Source organism: Ahaetulla prasina, chromosome 1 (genome assembly GCF_028640845.1).
Source record: "Ahaetulla prasina isolate Xishuangbanna chromosome 1, ASM2864084v1, whole genome shotgun sequence".
In the NCBI taxonomy this organism is placed as follows: domain Eukaryota; kingdom Metazoa; phylum Chordata; class Lepidosauria; order Squamata; family Colubridae; genus Ahaetulla; species Ahaetulla prasina.
In genome coordinates, this window is record NC_080539.1 from 210,749,359 (window position 1) to 210,768,356 (window position 18,998).

At 40.6% G+C, this 18,998-nt stretch overlaps 1 protein-coding gene across 2 annotated transcripts in view; it reads right to left on the reverse strand.

Moving 5' to 3' along the window:
• Positions 1-625: 625 nt before the first annotated feature.
• PPP1R1C (protein phosphatase 1 regulatory inhibitor subunit 1C) overlaps positions 626-18,998 on the reverse strand; it is a 51,065-nt gene continuing 32,692 nt past the window's right edge. For both annotated transcript variants that reach the window (XM_058189355.1, XM_058189346.1), the window contains exon 5: positions 626-1,094. In XM_058189355.1, coding sequence (XP_058045338.1) covers positions 1,080-1,094 — 15 coding nt within the window. In that variant the 3' untranslated portion in view covers positions 626-1,079. The remainder of the gene's footprint in view (positions 1,095-18,998) is intronic.

Sequence of the window (18,998 nt, forward strand, 5' to 3'; positions counted from 1 at the left end):
AACAGAGCTGTTTCGGAGGCTTTCAGAGGCAGAAAAAAGTTTTTTCTGAAACAGAGTTTCAGAGGCAGAAAAAAAAAGCAAAAAACAAAACAAAAACAACAACAAGGCACAGAGCTTACAACCAAAGAACCTGTTGCTAAAATTCACCTCTGGGAAAAGCTGATTGGGGCTATTCCGGGAGGCCAATCCACCTGTCAATCAGCTTTTTTCCTATTTTCCTCCCCAAAAACTAAAGTGCATCTTACATTCCGGTGCATCTTATACTCCGGTGCATCTTATACGCCAAAAATATGGTAAACACCCTGAAAAGACTTTATTTCACCAAGGTTTTGACCCATGCATTCCCTAATAATTGTTCCGCAAGTACCGGTAGTTGGGCCTGCTTGCTTCTAGGAGCAGCGTACCTTCCTTTCTTCCCTGGACCTTCCTTCTCAGCCCCTTCTCCCCATCTGTGGCCCTGGCAAAAGCTGGAACAGGTTTTTGAGCAGCCTATTGATTCTTAAGCCAGAGTTGGACGATCAGAAGAGGCCGTAGATTCTTCCCAATCTTTGTAGAGCATCTGCAAGGAATCCCATCAATTCTGGCTTTCTCACTGCAAGGAAGACGCTACAAAGTACTATTTAGTCTAAATGTACATTGTATTTATTTTGTAGCATTTAACTCTGCACTATTTACAACTGATTTTAGGCTGCAGCTCACATTTGGAATTTAAGACAGTAGAGCCAACACCTTTGGAAACCATATATTTGCATATATGGCATATAAGTTGAGTTATTACAAAGAAAAGGAAAAGGCAAGAAAAGAAATGGCTATCTTCACCAAGGAGGTACCATAGGCCAGTTCTGCAAATGATGAATTCCCCTACAAAACCTTCCTTTTCTTAGATACCATGATGAAGACTGTTTTGGGTCAGGAACATAAGCCATAAAGTTCCACAGGAAGTACTGAAAGTTGAGCAGTTTCATATTTGACCATCAAGACTCTTTCGCGAGAGGTTTGGTGCCATTAAAGGTTCTATTCCTCATCTCTTTCACAGACTCCTTCATCTTCCTCTGGAAATGCCAAGTCCTTCTGGGTTTTTAGATGCTTAATTCCTGTAAAGACAAAGACCAGAGTTAAGATTTAATTTTTGCACTCAAGATGTGCAATCTACCCAGCAGGCTAACAACAACAGTAGCAGCAAAATGGCCAAGGGATTGTGACATATGAAAATGGTGGTGTTACCTTTGTAGTCCAATACAAAGGTAGAATTGAGTCTGATGTCAGAAGGGCATAGTTGCTTTTTGTAACCTCTCATTCTCTCTCTCTCTCCCTCCCCCCGCCTCCCTCCAATCCTTTTTCTCTTTCTCCCCTCCCTCTTTTTCTCTTTTCCTCTCTCCTCTCTCTTTCTCTCTTTCTCCCCTCCTCCTCTCCCACTCCCTTTCCCTCCCCCTCTCACTTTTTGCCATAGTAATAACAAGAAAAGCAATAACAGGGAAGAAATCTGAATTGGTTCAGAGTATAGTGAAAAACGACATAATCCTTTTTTTCGCAATAAGGAGGTAGGTATAAGGAGGTATAAGCATATATATATATATAGGAAAAAGAAAAGAAAAACAATAGGACAGGAACGGTAGGCACGTTTGTGCTCTTATGCACGCCCCTTATGGTCCCCTTAGGAATGGGGTGAGGTCAATAGTAGACAGTTTTTGGTTGAAGATTTTAGGATTATGGGAAGAGACCACAGAGTCAGGTAAAGTATTCCAAGCACTGATGATTCTGTTGCAGAAGTCATATTTTCTGCAATCTAGATTAAAGCGGTTGACATTAAGTTTAAATCTATTGGTTGCTCTAATATTATTGCAATTGAAGCTGAAGTAGTCTTTAACAGGAAGGACATTACAATAGATGATTCTGTGAGTTAAACTTAGGTCTTGTCATAGGCGACGGAGTTCCAAGTTTTCTAAGCCTAGGATTTCAAGTCTGGTGGGATAAGGTATTTTGTTGTTTTCAGAGGAATGGAGAACTCTTCTTGTAAAATATTTCTGGACACGTTCAATTGTATTGATGTCAGAGATGTGGTGAGGGTTCCAAACAGGCGAGCTGTATTCTAGAATTGGTCTGGCAAATGTTTTATATGCTCTGGTTAGTAGTGTAGTGATTTTGGAAAAGAAGCTACGCAAGATTAAGTTTACAATGCTAAGCACCTTAGCTGATTTCAGGAACTTAATAGCGTTGGCCTTAGTTAATAACTGGTTGAGATACTGCAGCTATTGATTGCATGAATACAGTATCTCCCCTGTCCAATAGCAATTAATGGAGAAAGAGAGAGAGAGAGGTTGGGGGGAACGGTATTTACAGATATGTCAAAGTGTGAAAGAAGATTGTTCTGTTCCTTCACTTTTTATTTTTAGTTTTGGTGAGGCCATCTTTAGACTGCAGCCCTTTATTTGCTTCTTTCACATAATACATTTAAACTGGCAAACTGATGGCAATCTAATTGTGCAGAACATGGCTCTTGGTCAATAGTTCTTCAAATAAGTACAGTAGAACCATCTGTGCAAAACTCTGAATGTCCATTATAGGATGCAGAAAAGTCTAACCTTTTGGTGCCATCTCATGGCTATCTGAATTTCTACCACCTAGATATAGTAGTTCTGTATAAGGTGAATTTAATATTTGAAAATGACTGCTAAAAACACCAAGTAATTAAAAATGCTATTAGTCCTCTCCTTATTTGTTTCCACCATGCGCCCTGTACTTCTCTGCTGCAGCTTATTGTAACCCAGAGAATGTTGAGATCTGATGATGTGGCAGGTCTCTACTCATGCTCTGCTATCCCTTTTGTCCTCTGCTCAGTTTGTGGTCCTCACTGCAGACTCTGAGCGCAGAATTTTGCTTTTGTTTAAGGATATTTTTCACTTCTTGCCATCTGTCTTCTGGCAAGGCCCCCAATAATACTATGATTTCCCTGGATCCATCTTTCTTTTCTACTCTTTCACAATTCATTTGCACCCTTCGGTTCATTCCTTCAAAATTATTCTGCCTGGCTTTCTCCCAAAGTCAGAAATACAAGAAAGAGTAACTCAGTTTGAGACTTAGTTTGCTCCATGTGGACCATTTGCCAAGACTCCCTCCTCCCTTTTCCTTGAGGATGTTGATTTCACTGTAGATCATTTAATTAATCCAGTAGTAGATGTTAATGAAGCGGAGCTAGAATGCCAGCCATTGTGCATAAGGAGACATGAATAACACTTTGTACTGCTGATGCATGTTAGATTAAGTCACCCCCCCCCACCACCACCACAAAGCTTCTTTCCATATTCAGGATAAATTATCTGTGCAAATGAGGCAACTTCCTGCATTTTTGCAGCCAGATTACAATGTCTCCAACAGGGAGCCTGAAAACTTGACATCTGGTTTAGTTCATTCTATGGGCCTCTGTGGCTCAGGCTGCTAATGCAGTCTGTTATTAACAGCAGCAGCCTGCAATTACTTCAGGTTCTAGTCCCACCAGGCCCAAGGTTTACTCAGCCTTCCATCCTTTATAAGGTAGGTAAAATGAGGACCCAGATTGTTGGGGGCAATAAGTTGACTTTGTATATAAATATACAAATAAAATGAAGACTATTGCTAACATAGTGTAAACCACCCTGAGTCTTCGGAGAAGGGCGGGATATAAATGCAAAAAAAAAATAATCAACCAAAGTAGAAAAAATTGACATTGAAAACGCCTTAAATTTTTTTTTAATACTTCAACTTTACTATAGATGCTTCAGGCTCAAAATAATGCATATGTTACCCAAATCAGAGGAAAGGAGGTTTATACATTCAGGTAATATAAACTCAAGGCCACTCAGAGCAGGGGTGGTATTACTTACCTTCGCTACCGGTTCGCAAATGTGAGCGCATGCGCCTCCTACACGCACACTCAGGGCGTTTTGCGCATGCGCAGAGGGTAAAAAATGGCATCAGGGCAGGAGAGCGGAGCCTCCTGCAGTCGCCACTACCGGTTCACACGATCCAGGTAGAACCAGCTGAATTGCACCACTGACTCAGAGTCGTGGCAAATAACTTTGATAAATAAAAATAAATCAAACAAAATAAACTTCACTAGCTGTGGATAGATTGATTTCATGGTTACCGATAGGTGACAAATTTCAACAGACCCATGGAGTGATCCCACTTAACAGATGCATACCATTTCTTTCAGTGGAGGATGGAGTTCTCTATTTGCATTATATTTCAGCATGGATCAATTCCCTCCATCAAAATGTATGGGTCAGATAATATCCAGAAGGCATCCAGAGTGAGCTTGGAAATTACCCTGAGTTATGACTCCTCTCTATAGATCTACCATAATAATAATTTTTGGTATCAGGGCAAAATGAACTTAATTTCTTTCTTAGATTTAGTGTGAGTTTTTTTTTTTAACCAAGTGGTCTTCAACACACAAATGCTGAAGTTTCTTTTATTTATTATTGTTTCGAAAACAGATCTGCAGGAGGACTTATGAGATCCAATTCCATGAGGATTGCTGAAGGGGTACTCTCTTTTCTCTCCTACACTGTCTTTGCTCAGTGCAATAGATTTTTTTTTCCGTTAAAAAAATCAGCAACACAATGTACAACCTAGTTTCCTGCCTAACTCGGCCTTAAGACCAGCAAACAGTAATCAGTCATCTCAAAGGTGCTTTTTCAAAAGGCAATTGGATTGTTGCCTTTTCAAAAAGCACCTTTGAGACAACTATGACCTGGATGATTGAGAATCTCCACAGACATTTTTAGGGTGGTTTTTTCCCCCCATCTATGTTCAGCTACTCAGTTGAAATTAAGGGAATAAACAATACAGGAGACTAAGGGAATATCTGTGTCAGGGATCCAAGTAACACCCCCAACTAAAGAAGACTCCGAGGCTAGCAGTTCCTCAAAGATCCATTTTATTAGAGATGTCATATTGGCACATCTGGGAAAACCCAAATCTGAAAGTTCCCGGGTTGTCCCCCCCCCAAAAAAAAGAAAGTCAAAGACCCATCCTCTGCACCCATATGTCCATCACATGATCCAATCAATCACCGTCCGAACTGGAGACAGCCCCCCACCACTCCTATCCAGGTGCAGGCTGAACGTCCTTGACTCCCAGAGAAAAGAATGTTGTTATGGCTAAATACTTCTACTAACTCTATGCAACCCCCCCTCCCAGTTTCCCACAGACTAAGTGTGGCAGCCCTGAAGATCCAAAAAAAGATGGCCTTCAAGGCTGACAATCTGCACTTAGCCATTTCAGCTGCTCCTGACCTATATGCCCTGGCGGTTTAAGTTTAAACCAATTTAAGAAAATCTGTTAAGCAACATATTTTATGTGTTCAGTCTAGCTAGCAGACAACCACATCCTCCCATTAAACGGTTCCCCTGCTTCTCTGCTGTGGCTTCACCCATCATTTTGCCTGTGGAGATTCTGAGTCATCCAGACTCAGTCAGACCCACCCAGTCAGAACTAATCCTTCCATCACCCCCACCATCCTGCCAGAACCAATGAAGCTTCTTGGATGAGAAGCAAAACATCTTCTGCTTCTCTCTCAAGGGAAAAAACAAACAAACAGTTCAGTTGCTTTTTGAAAAAAAACACTTTGAGACACCCACCATTCTATTCCTGGAAAGCAAAGTCCTTAGAAAAGGCCAGTCTATTTACAGTTATGTAGTCTAACCATGCAAAGATTGGATTAATTTTCCTTTTCTACATAAAGAGCTTTGCTAGCTGTCGTTCACAGTGAAAATATACCTACATTTGTACAAACAATGGAAAAAACATGACTTGGTCTTTGACCCTGTTTAATAAAATCTCCTTTGATTAAATACTTCAGGGATTAATCTGACTATATTCATAGTTTAGGCAGTTTGGGGTCACAAGAGACTTTGAATGGATTCTTTAGCTGTTTTTTTTTTCTTTTTTTCTGGATTTATTATGTAAAATCATCCCCTTTGCCTCTGAGTGGGATACCTAGGTCTTTCAGCAAACAGTGTGTTGAAGAGAGGGAGCTTTCAGATGGAGACTCTTCAGAAGGCCCCATGGTCTCAAGCTAATTGGTGGGAATAGTCTCTTGCAGTAAATTTAGGAAAGATAAAATCTCCTTCAAGTTGAGTTTGACTCCTCGCTTCTTAAAGCAGGGGTCCCCAACCCCCGATCAATGGACCAACACCAGGCCACGCAGCATGCCAGAAACTGGGCCACACAAACAAGCGAAGCCCTATCCACAGGATGCAGGCAGCACACAAAACCACGCCCCCTCTTGTCCACGGGGAAAAAAACTCTCCCCATGAAACCATTCCCTGGTGCCCAAAAGGATGGGGGCCACAGGCTTAAAGGACAAGTCATAACACAGAAGTAGTTTGCCACTCCCTTCTTCAGCATGTTTTCTCAGTTTCCTAGTTTGTATTTCTTGGTGGTCTTTTTTTTTTTTTTTAAATACGCACCAGGCCCAATTCCTTAGTTTTTTAAGCTCAGCCAAGACCTCCTATAGGCAGCCACAGCTCCATAAACAAACAGGGATGCTTAGAGAACCTGTTTCTGCCAGAATTCTCCATAAATGTTAATATATTTAAAGAGAACTGAGCCACGGAGAAATGTGCTATTAATTCAAACTTTTAGGTTGTGATGGTGAGGTAGAAGTGGGGATGCAGGTAAGAAAACACAGCTGAAATAGCTCAAAATAATTTATATTCTGGATATAATTTAATTTGCAATTAAATCAACTGACATTCTGATCTTGCAAGACAAAACAAAATATCCTGCATTTCGGCACTTGAAACCTTAAGAAATATGTCCTTTGGGAAGAAATTGGTTCCTTTTCCCTTTAATTGCCCACAATGAAAATCTTCTTATTTTTTTTTTAAAAAGTCTTCCTTCCTTAAATGTATTACTGTGTTTCTTCGAAAATACGACCTGCTCTTATTTTCTTTTGACCCCCGAAAAAACAGCTAGGCTTTCTTTTCGAGGGATGTCTCAATTTTTCTGCCACAAGCCTCACCTGGCCACTGGGCCAGAGGTAGGTTTCAGCAGGTTCTGACCAGTTCTGGAGAACCGGTAGCAGAAATTTTGAGTAGTTCGGAGAACCAATAGTAAAAATTCTGACTGGCCCCGCCCCCATCTATTCTCTGCCTCCTAAGTCCCAGCTGATCGGGAGGAAATGGAAATTTTGCAGTATCTTTTCCCTGGAGTGGGGTGGGAATGGAGATTTTACAGTACGCCCACCAAGCCACACCCACCAAGCCATGCCACGCCCACCAAGCCACACCCACCAAGCCATGCCACGCCCACCAAGCCACACCCACAGAACCAGTAGTAAAAAAAATTTGAAACCCACCACTGCACTGGGTTGCTTCTTTCATGGTCGAAAAAAGCAAGTGACACGACCCACATGCTTTGCCTGGCCATGACGTCTACTCTGGCAAGCCTAGCCATGAATGCACTTAAATAGGACCAAATTTTGGGGGTAGGACTCAATTTTAACGCATGGGCACAAAACAGTTCTGGACCTTCTTTTTGGGGTGGGCTGTGTTTTAGGAGAAACACGGGTAATGTGCCTGACAGCTGCAATAAAAGGGAAAGAAAAACAAAACACCAAAGACAATATTGCTATCCAGTCATGATAACTGAGGGTACAGAATGCCACTTTCAGTGTTCCTTGTCGAAATCTAGGAGTTTTTTCCTATTTCGAAATTGTTTTCTTCCTGCATGCTCTTAACTGTGTTTCTGCAGGAAATATTTTATTTTGTTCTAGGTTTTTTTTTAAAAAGATGTGTTTGTTTCTTTAACAAAGTGGGTAGAATTCTACTTTCCTATTCCCACCCCAATGATGGTGAGGTGTGGGGGAGGGTGAAGTGATGAAGTCTTGGATTAGGATTGCAAAACTACAAATTTACTGCATGACTTTGAGGTCATCATCTCTCTCCCCCTCTTTCCTTCATTCCCCCTCTCTCTCCCTCTTTCCAAGTATCCTACCTCTCAAAGTGGTTGCAATGTTAAAATGGAGGGCTGGGAAAGGAGACCCATGTAAATTGCCTTATACTCTTGTGGGGAAAGCAAGGTATAAATGGAATCAATAAATGACCCATGATTAATATCCTAAAATTTGGCATTACTATAGAGAGAGGGAAGGGCAAATCAGAAGCTGTCCCAGCTTTCAGGATGAAGTATAGCTATCTTTGTACCTCAATACTGTCCATGTCAGCAACTTTCAGCCCCCAGGTGAAAGAGCAAAAAAGAAAAGAATACCAATGAATTGATTTTCTACCACACTTGTGGATTTGTGTCTCCCTGCCTGCTTCAAATGCTCCTGCTGCCTTTCCAAAAGAAAGACCAAGAGTTCTTCTAATCCTTTCTTATTCCATCAAAGAGACCACCATTTTCCCTGCCTCAGCTTGATTGCTAGAAGAATAATCAGTGACTCCCTGGTCCCATTCTGTTCTTTCAAGTTATGTGGGTTCAATTCCTTGCTTCCTCTCAGCATATATAAAAAGGGCTAAGAGAGGCATTAAAGCATTAATTAATTAACTATGCAATTCTCTGCTACACTCTATGGAATGAATTGTTGGATTTTTGAAGAAGCAGGATAGAAAGGTTACTGCATTGATGCTTTTAAAATTAGCTATGGAGAGGATTCCTGAAAATACAATGGCTAGATAACCAGGAAAACAAATAAATGGATGATAGAATAATTGATCCAGAATTCTGACTCAAGGCACAAATAATCAGCCTCAATTTATCAACTGTTGGGCACATTATATGAAGACCTGGCTCCCTTGAGAAATCCAGAAGGTTTGGAAAGTTAGAAGGAACAAGGAAGATGACCAGCAACAGATGGATGGACTCAGTTACAATAGTGATGGATGTACCACCGTCCATCAGGATATAGTTCCTGTTTCCTTATTTCAGACTAAGGTATAGAAGGAACAACAGACTATCTGGTACAAGATGCAGGTACCTATTTTTGCATAAATTCAGTTCCACAGAATGCAATCAGGGTTCCTCTTCTTTCCTCCCTCTTTTTCCCTCTCCTGTTCTCCAAATCAGTTGCAGAAAATTATGCAGCAAGCATTTGTTCCACTGATGAGTGTCCGTTGTTGGGCACAGGGTGAGTAGCAGGATCTCATGAAATTCTCTTTTGCGCTCTGATTGAGCCTAACAAGGCGTGATGGGTACCAATAAAGAAGTGACATTTGCAAACAACCTGAGGTGGGGAGCAAAAATTCCCCAAATAATGGTATTTGTTTTGCATATGTTTCTCAGGGTTGGGTTTTCCTGTTACAAGGCACCTATGGACTAAAATGATACACTGAAAAGACCATCAAATTTCCGTGTAGAAAAGCAGCACTTTTGACTTTTATGCAAAGCTGTCCAAAAAGAATAACAGTTTTTGGGTTTTTTGTTTTTGTTTTTATAGCTCCCTCCCCACCAACTCTGGCCCACTTGAATATAGATCTGCTGAGCACTGGCAATAAACAAAGGCATCAAAAAATAAATGTGTAAGTGAGAACAAATAACATGAGAATGATTCCATGCCTTTGGGATTAAAGCCAAATATATTTAGCTAAACACATGTTTGTATATAGCTGGGATGCTGGACTGGAGCGATGGAAAGAAGAGGGGGAAATGCACATTTATGGAAGATAAACTTTTTTGTCTATATTCATTTTAAATATAGGTCTGGGACTTTGTCACATTTGTCTTGAGCACAATATGGAAACACCCAGTGCTTGGACTAATTCCCATGTGAGCCAGTGGAACCAGAATTAGGAAATATGCCTCAATGGGAAGAATGTATCATAAAGGGTGGATAGTACAAGCAGTGATTTTTAACTCTCTTGTTCTGTAAATTGCAGGGCTAAGAATTTAGCAAAATGTACCTCAGGGCCAGATTAATTCAGCTATTCCTTTCTATAATGCACCTGAGGCTTAAGGCTATTAGCCTACTAACAAACTATTAAGAGCTTTTATAAGTCATAAACCTGCTTTAGTCAGAACTACTTTATTTTAATCACTTTGTCTCTGTATAGCCATTATTAGAATCAGCTGTTAGCTAACACCTGCCTTGACATTTATAGGGAAAAAGCTAAAGAGACTGACCACAAACAGCCATAGCACTTAGATTTATATGCTGCTCCATAGGGCTTTACATCCCTCTCTATGTGGTTTAGAGAGTTAGCATATTGCCCCCAACAATCTGGGTCCTCGTTTTACCGATCTCAGAAGAATGGAAGGCTGAGTCAATCTTGACCCTGGTGAGACTCGAACTGCTGACTGCTGGCTGTCAGCAGTCAGCAGAAGTAGCCTGCAGCACTGCATTCTGACTACTGTGCCACCAATGGCTCCAGTTCAGTTATAGGAAGCTAGCTGACCAATTGCGGATTTGTAACTGGGCTAAAGTGGGCCCATTACTGGAATAAGGAAAAGTAACATGGCATTTTGCTAAAGCTGTGGTGAAAAATGTCCATGCAAAGACCTGGAGGCAAAAGTTCATAATTAGAGCATATTAAAAAAATACACAGAGAAGGAGAATTTAGCTAATTAAGTGCACCTTCCCATGCTTACTATGGAGTGTTAGCTTAAACTGTGCATGACTTCAATAAATCAGGGACAAGGGGCTTCCGGTGGCACCGTTTGAGTGCTGAAGACGGTCTTTTTAGACTGCCAGCCCCGCGATCGCGTACAGCTGCTAAAACAGCTTAGATCAGCAGTCTAGCGGCTCGGAAACCTCTCCCTTGGGAGAAGAGGGGGAGGTGAGCAATCAGGCGGAGGTAGAGCTCCCTAAATAGCCCCAGGAGTAATCCATGGGGCTTGAAAGGTAAGCTCCGTAGAAGCCTGAAGAAGCTCCGGATCTGGGGGGGGAGGCATCTCTGCACAAGCAGAACAAAGCATCACGACCACCTCTGGGATCAATATTGGACTTTAATCAGATTCTAAACCAGATAGAGCAAAATCAGGAGCACCAGTAGCTGCAAGTAATAAATCCTAACTCCTTTGATACATTGTTTTTTGTTGAAATGAACCAAGAAGGCTAGAGGAAATGGCTGGAGGAAATGGCGCCTGTGCTCTAACAGGGTGTGAAAGTGAAAGTTAAGGAAGTTTTTATTACTGTCGCTAGCGAGTAGCCCTCTTAAGGCTGCTGGATTTTACGTTTAATTGAAGATTAATAGTGGGAAAAGGCTAAAGAACATTGAAAGGAAAAGATTATAGAATTGTGTCTAAGAAAAGAATTAAGAAACTGTTTTCACTGACTTTATTATTGCAAAGTACAAATATAAAAGATGGCATCTAAACAAATAAAACCTGGTCTTTCTAAAAGTGCTGGAGGTTCCCCAGCCCATACAGCTGATCCAAAAACAGTGAATTTGGAAGCCTTACAAGACTCTTTGAAAGAATCTATGAAGGAATCTCTGAAGGAAGCACTAGAGCTGCAAACATCAGTTATTGAGGAGAAATTCAAAGAAATTACAGAGGAGATATTAGAAGTCAAAAATCTGGTTGAGGCAAGAAATAAAGACATTAGAGATGACAGTGTGTTAGCGTTTCAAGGTTTGGCAACAAATACAGTCCACCTGGATGAAAGGGTGGAAGAAATTAGTCAATCTAATTTGAATTTGGAAAATAAAATGGAGGAAGTTTAGACTAAGGGAGACAGGGCTGATGAAGAAATGATTTTGCTACAATATAGATCGATGGAATTTGCACTGAAAGTGAGAGGCCTGAAAGAAAATAAACAGGAGAATTTGAGAGAGATTTTTGCAGAGGCCTTTGCACAGATTTTGGAAGAACAACCAGCAGATCTTGCATTTCAAATTGTCAAAATTTATCACATTAACTCCTGGGTTGCTAGACAGAAAAATTTGCCAAGAGATGTAGTGATTTATTTTACAACCAGGAGGATTAGAAATGAAGTGTTACAGGCAGTGTAAAAAAACAAGATTCAAATAACAGGCCAAGAGGTATTAGTGCTGAAAGAAATTCCACCCAAAATGTTAAGTGGTAGGAAGGAGTATGACTTTTTGGTGATTGAACTGAGAAATCGACAGATGCAGTTTAGATGGGATGTTCCAGCTGGAATATCATTGATATATATGGGTCAAAGATATCGTCTCGATACAGTTTGGAAGGCAAGAGATTTCTATGTTAATGTATTAAAGGCTGGAAATCCACCATCTCCAGAAGCCAGGAGGAAGATGGAGGGAGAAGGACATGCAAATTTGTGAAGCGTTCTATATTTTTTGGACTTGTAAAAAAATCAAAGCATTTTGGATTAAAATTTGGTGGATTATGCAAAATATTTTGAAGAAGAAGATAAAATTTACCCCACAATTGTTTTTATTGGGTATAACTACGGACTGTACATCAATAGAGACTAAATTAATTTTAAACTTAGTATCAGCAGCCAGACTACTGGTGGCACAATACTGGAAGAAGGAACAACTGCCTACTATTGAAGAATGGACACTAAAAGTAACGAATTTAGCAGAAATGGCAAAAATTTCAGCATATCTGAAAGACTATTCACAAGAAAGATATATAGTGGAATAGAAAAGATGGATAGAATATATTCAAAACAAATATCAGACTAAAAAGTATCAGATAGCATATGAATGACTAGAAAGTAATAATTGTATTTGTATACAGTATTCTTTTTTTAATCTTTTTTTTGTATGAAATAAGGGAGTTATGGTTCTAGGGGAGGGATGGGAGTTTATGAATAATTAGCGTATTTTAGCTTATGATTGGTAAATGCTACACCCTGTATTTGCTCTGGGAAGTCAGGGGGGGAGGGGGTTGGGTGAAGTGGGGGGGTGGGAGGTGGAGGGAAGAGGAGGGTAATTATTTGTTAAAACTGTGGTAAAACTTTTTAATAAAAAAAAAGAAAAATAAAAATAAAAAAAAAAGTAAAGTAAAAAACAAGAAATAAAAAAAAATGAAAAAAAATTTAAAAATGAAAAAAAATAAAATAAAAATAAATCAGGGACAAGGGATAAAACACCAGGAAATCTTGATGTGTATTTGTGGTTCTATGGTAGAAAAGCATCTTGCTGAATATCAGCAGACACCCTGGATTTGAACTATGGATCCAAGGGTCCCTTTTTACTTGTGCACAGGAATAAAGTGTTGAACCCAATCTCTCCATGTGATTATTGGCTCAGATTGTACTGAGTAAATTGAACCCAATAGCTTTGCAAAAAAACATCGTAAGGATGTGGGTGTGATTATTAGGATTATTAATATATTCTGTGCGATCTTCTGATCAAGAGATATAGAGTGGGAGTTTTGATGTTAAAACTGCACGAGCAGAACTAACCTCACATCAAAATCTTTCACCACTTTATTTTTCAACTCAAAAAGCTGAGACTGGCCAAATTGCTGCTGATACAGTTCTAGAGAGGAGTTATTGAGTCTGTCATTTGTATCTCAATAACTGTCTGGTTTGGCCCAGCAACCAAACAGGACAGGTATAGACTTCAACGGATAGTTAGGACTGCAGGAGAAGAAGAAAAAACACAGCCCGCCTGCCTTCCATTGAGGATCTGTATACTGCACGAAGAAAGAGGGCTGAGAAAATATCTACAGACCCCTCGCATCCTGGAGATAATCTATTTCAACTTCTCCCCTAAGGACGCCACTAGAGAGCATCACATGCCCAAAAATCAGACATAAAGATAATTCTCCCCGCTGCCCCACTTTGCTGAAAACTTAATTCCCACAGCATTGTCTCATTTCTCTCCCCCCCCCCTCATTTTCTCATCTTTCCTATTATCTTCCCCTATTGGTTTCTTATGATTTATCCATTGTTGTTTGTAAGTTATGACTGATGATTGTAACTATGATTTCTGACCTATGACCTATTATTTGCTGTTTATATGTGAGCTTATACACCGGAGATATGTACTGTATGTCCAATCACACTTGATCAATAAAGAATCCCGTTCCGTTCCATTCTGATTTCCAACATGGCTCACATAGAGCAGTGCCTTGTGTCCTGAAATACACAAAATGCTAAGCTGCCATGGGATCAGTTTGCATGCACCAAATCAAATTCAATAATTTATGCCTGGAACGCATCATCTAGTTCAGGGGTGTCAAACTCGATTTCATTGAGGGTCGCATCAGAGTTGTGTTTGACTTTGGGGGGCCAAGTGGGTATGGCCAGCTTGACATTACTCATGTTAAGGGTGCTTGTGGTGCCCGAGCGTTTTGCCAGTAAAAACGTGCAGCCCTACCATGCTCCGTTTTCACTGGCAGAGGGTTGCAGGAGGCCGTTGCAGCTGAAAACAGAGCTCAGAGGGCAGGTGCGCCCCTCCCGAGCTCTGTTTTTGCTGGCAGAGGCCCCGAGGGCCGGTCCTTCACTGTTTCCAGGCCGGTCCTTCACTGTTTCCACTGTTTCAAATCTAAGCATCCCATGGGCCGGATCTGGCCTTGAGTTTGATACCCCTGGTCTAATTGATGGCTTAGCACTATTACAAGTAGTCACACATTTATAGCAATGTGTTAAATTAAGTGAATGTATGATAGGATCTTTTGGTTAAATGTTGTACAGGTAATCCTCAATTTACAACCACAATTGACCCCGAAATTTCCATTGCTAAGCAAGACAGTTGTTAAGTGAGTTTTGCCCCATTTTATGACCTTTCTTGTCACAGGTGTTAAGTAAATTGCTGCAGTTGTTCAGTTAGTAACATGGTTGTTAAGTGAATCTGGCTTCCCCATTGACTTTGCTTGTCAGAAGGTCGCAAAAGATGATCGCATGATCCCGGGATACGGCAAGCATCATAAATACTTGCCAGTTGCCAAGCGTCCAAATTTTGATCATGTGACTGTGGGGGATGCTGCCACAGTCTTACGGATGACAGAAAAAATCTTAAGTCCTATTTGTTCAGTGTGCTTCAAACAGTCACTAAATGAATGGTTGTAAGTCAAACACTACTGGTATATGAAGAAGCAATTTAGCTCATGCAGATATTCCTCTACACATCCTACTGGTAGTGATGGCCTGTCCCTAGTAAGGAGTGGTTCTTGGAGATGTAAAGGCTGCTTTAAGCCACTTGGCATGTTGCGTATGGAGACTGCAGAACGTGAGGTTTGAATCCAATGCAAGCCCATTCAAATCAGTGGTGAAATCCATATTTTTTTTACTACCGCTTCTGTGGGCGTGGCTTGGTGGATGTGGTGTGGCTTGGTGGGCGTGGCAGGGGAAGGATACTGCAAAATCCTCATTCCCTCCTCACTCTCAGGCCAGCCAGAGGTGGTATTTGCTGGTTCTCCAAACTACTGAAAATTTCCACTACCGGTTCTCCAGAACCTGTCAGAACCTGCTGGATTTTTTCACCCCTGATTCAAACCTATCACTCTCCAGAGTTAGATGTACAATATTTATCACAAGCTCATAACTGAGCACAGTGCAGTCATGGAATTAAAAACATCCTTTGGTGTCTCATGGTCTATTTAGTTGAAGCACCACTTATCCTGCGGCATTTGAGAACTTTGAGGAGGCCCAAAATAACTTCACCATTCAGTGGTGGGTTTCAAATTTTTTTACTACCGGTTCTGTGGGTGTGGCTTGGTGGGCGTGGCATGGCTTGGTGGGCGTGGCAGGGGAAGGATACTGTAAAATCTCCATTTCCTCCCCAATCCAGGGAAAGGTTACTGCAAAATCCCCATTTCCTCCTGATCAGCTGGGACTTGGGAGGCAGAGAATAGATGAGGGTGGGGCCAGTCAGAATTTTTACTACCGGTTCTCTGAACTACTCAAAATTTCCGCTACCGGTTCTCCAGAACTGGTCAGAGTCTGTTGAAACCCACCTCTGCTGCCACTGATCCTTGATTGTCCTATCCTGGGCTGAGCAAGAAATGGGCTTTTTATGTGAAGGATTGTCAGTCTTCTATAGTTTTTGCCCATCCAGCATAGTCAGCATGTTCTGAGTCCCATTGATTAAGCCATGCTCACCTGATGGGACCCAGGAAGTGGCCTTGTCTGTCCTAGCATTTCTCCAGAGATCTATTTGGCCCTCAACCTGACCTCATTTAAACAAGCCCTGAAACCTTGGCTTGTTTTACCAGACCTTGGGCTTGAATGGGTTCTTTAGGAAATTATTTGTTATTGGACTCGGCTGTTTATCACATGTTTCTTTTGGGGTTATTGTATTTTATATTGCACACTATTCAGGTTGCGATGAAATTGGGCAGCCTATCAATCAAGTATATACATACATACATACATACCAGTGGTGGGTTGCCCCTGGTTCGGACTGGTTCTATAGAACCGGTAGTAAAACTGGTGGGAGGCTCCGCCCACTGACCCGAACATCATCAAAAGTGATCTGCGTGTGGGGGCACGATGCAAACCGGTAGTAAAGGTAAGTAGAACCCACCCCTGAAACATATATACATCGGGGGGGGTTGACCCCTCCCAGATTGTAGAGGCCATCCCTTCAGATAACTTAGTTCCCTTTGTTTATGTTTATGTTTATGTTTATTTAGATTTTTATACCGCCCTTCTCCCGAAGGACTCAGGGCGGTTCATAGCCAAAGTAAAAACAATACAATATACACAGTAAAAACAATTATAAAAATCTTATTAAACATCAGGCCAAATTAAAACTATTAAAACATAAAAACACCAAATTAAATCAAAAAATTAAAACTACTAAAATGTATTTCTAAAATTTCTATGCCAGTCCTGCGCGAATAAATAGGTAGGTCTTCAACTCGCGGCGAATAAATAGGTAGGTCTTCAACCTTTGCTAGTCAGCTGCAGGTGTCCAGAGATCATTGAGGTCATATTTGACACATCCGGAAGCAGGCCTGCTTGTGGCTGCCCACAGGAATGAAGTTAATTCCTCTTTATACTCAAGTGAATCTCTAGATTCAGTCTGAAAAATCACTGTTCTCACTATGAACAATGAGAATTTAGCGCTCTGTGGCTTTTGGAAGGGGTGGGGGGTTCGTGTGCAGGACTGCAAGTGCAGCAAGCTCTCTGAAGCACTAGAGGGCGCTTTGTCCCTAAAGAGCAAGCCATTTTTCCAATTAAACATAAGGAATCCATCTTTACAGTGGCCAAGCAGATAGCCATAGAAAGGCATTGCTTTGACGTGTTCCTGCCCAAAAGTCTCTATTTAACCAAGCATTCCAGACAGAAACGAGAACTGACATAGCAAGCACATGTGTATATATGTATAAATGCTTTAGTGTCTGTGTCTACTTCCTACCCCTTACGCATAGTCCCTCAAATCATGAGACGTTCTGTTTATATTGTCCTATAAACAGAAAGAATTTTAGTCAGTGGTATGTGGTCACGTTTGGGGGAAATTCTGGTGACTCTACTGTTTAGTTCTTATTCCCTGTTGGAAGATCGTTTCCTTCTCTTGGTATGATTGATTTTATAAGGAACCCTTCCAATACACCCGTCTTTGGTTTCATTGTCTCAAACAATTGTTTCGCACCTTGTTTTACTTTATCAACTGCAATATGCATTCCAGCATAATCCACTGGATCCAAAGATTTCATCCCAGGTTTGGAAAGCTGTGGTCCATTTGTGGAGAGGAAACTTTAGCTGCTGTCCAAACTTATCAGCTGTGCTATCTCCACAATAGCCTCAGAATTGGCTTTGATTCATTTAGAGGTGATTTATGTTCTTTATGCTTTGCTGTATGACGTCTCTCTCACACAGAGAGAGAGAAACACGCATCTGCCTTAAACTGAGCTATAGTGAAGATTTTTGGTAATAAAAGAATTCCTGAAGGATTAATCCAGGGGCCTTTATTAAGGCATGATGACAAACGTTACCTTTTCACCCTATTTTCAGTGACTTCTAGAGTCAGCTTTGCTTTTTTCAGTATTATAACAAGAGCTATCCATGTTTTCCCCATAATAAGACCGGGTCTTATATTAATTTTTGCTCTAAAAGATACATTACGACTTATTTTCCAATTAGGTCTTATTTGGGGGGAAATACAGTATTAAATGCCTCCGTCTGCTGACCATCTTAACTGGGGCTTATTTTAGAGCTTATATTATGAGCATCCTGAAAAATCATGCTAGGGCTTATTTTCTGGTTGGGTCTTATTTTTGGGGAAACAAGATATTGGAACAGCAGAGTCCTCTTTTCCTGTTTAAATGGGAATCTGTATGCATAGAACTTCCAAACTTCAATTGTACTAAATGCTCCAAGCAGGTTTTTTTGCTCATATGGTTTGCCAGCTCATGTACCTAAAGCAAGTACTTTAAGCAGAAGTTGCTTCAAATTGTAGTAGCTAACATTGGGCAAAACATCTCATGCCAGGAAAGGCCAATTTGGGTATTTCAAACCTGGAATGAAAGACTCATGTTCCAAAGCATTATCTTGAATTTAGGGTAAAATGCACAATTTAGAATAATGGGAAATTGAAAGATCTTTTTTTCTTTTTTCTAGCTCTAAGGCTATAGAAATAGGTGTGATGTTAGTACTTGCTAAATAACATCTATCTAAATGCATAGAAAAAAAATGAAGAAGGGGACTAAAAAAAAAGTTTAACATAGCAACCATCAAAGCAATAGTTAAATAAAAACAAGCACATTTTTGTAGCCTAAGTTCACGACCTCTTACACCTTTGAAAAATAATCCCCAATTTTTCAGTACGTATCAGCAGTTTTATATGAGAATTTAAAACAGGTATCTTATCATAACGGACATGTCCTTTTGGAAATATGGGTAAATAATAATAATGGGGAATTTAAAAATATTTTCTCCTACTATGGGATCTAGGTATAGAATATACTATTTTTTACACTTAGTCTACTTCTGAGACAGGGGCAGGTTCCAAATCCTGTTGCAACCAGTTCACTGCTGCACGCAACCAGGCGGGTGGGCAGAGCCTTCCGCTGCCACTGCTACCAGTTTGACCAATCTGGTGCGAACCGGTAGCAACCCACCACTGTTCTGAGAGGACATATTATTATTATTATTATTATTATTATTATTATTATTATTATTATTATTATTATTA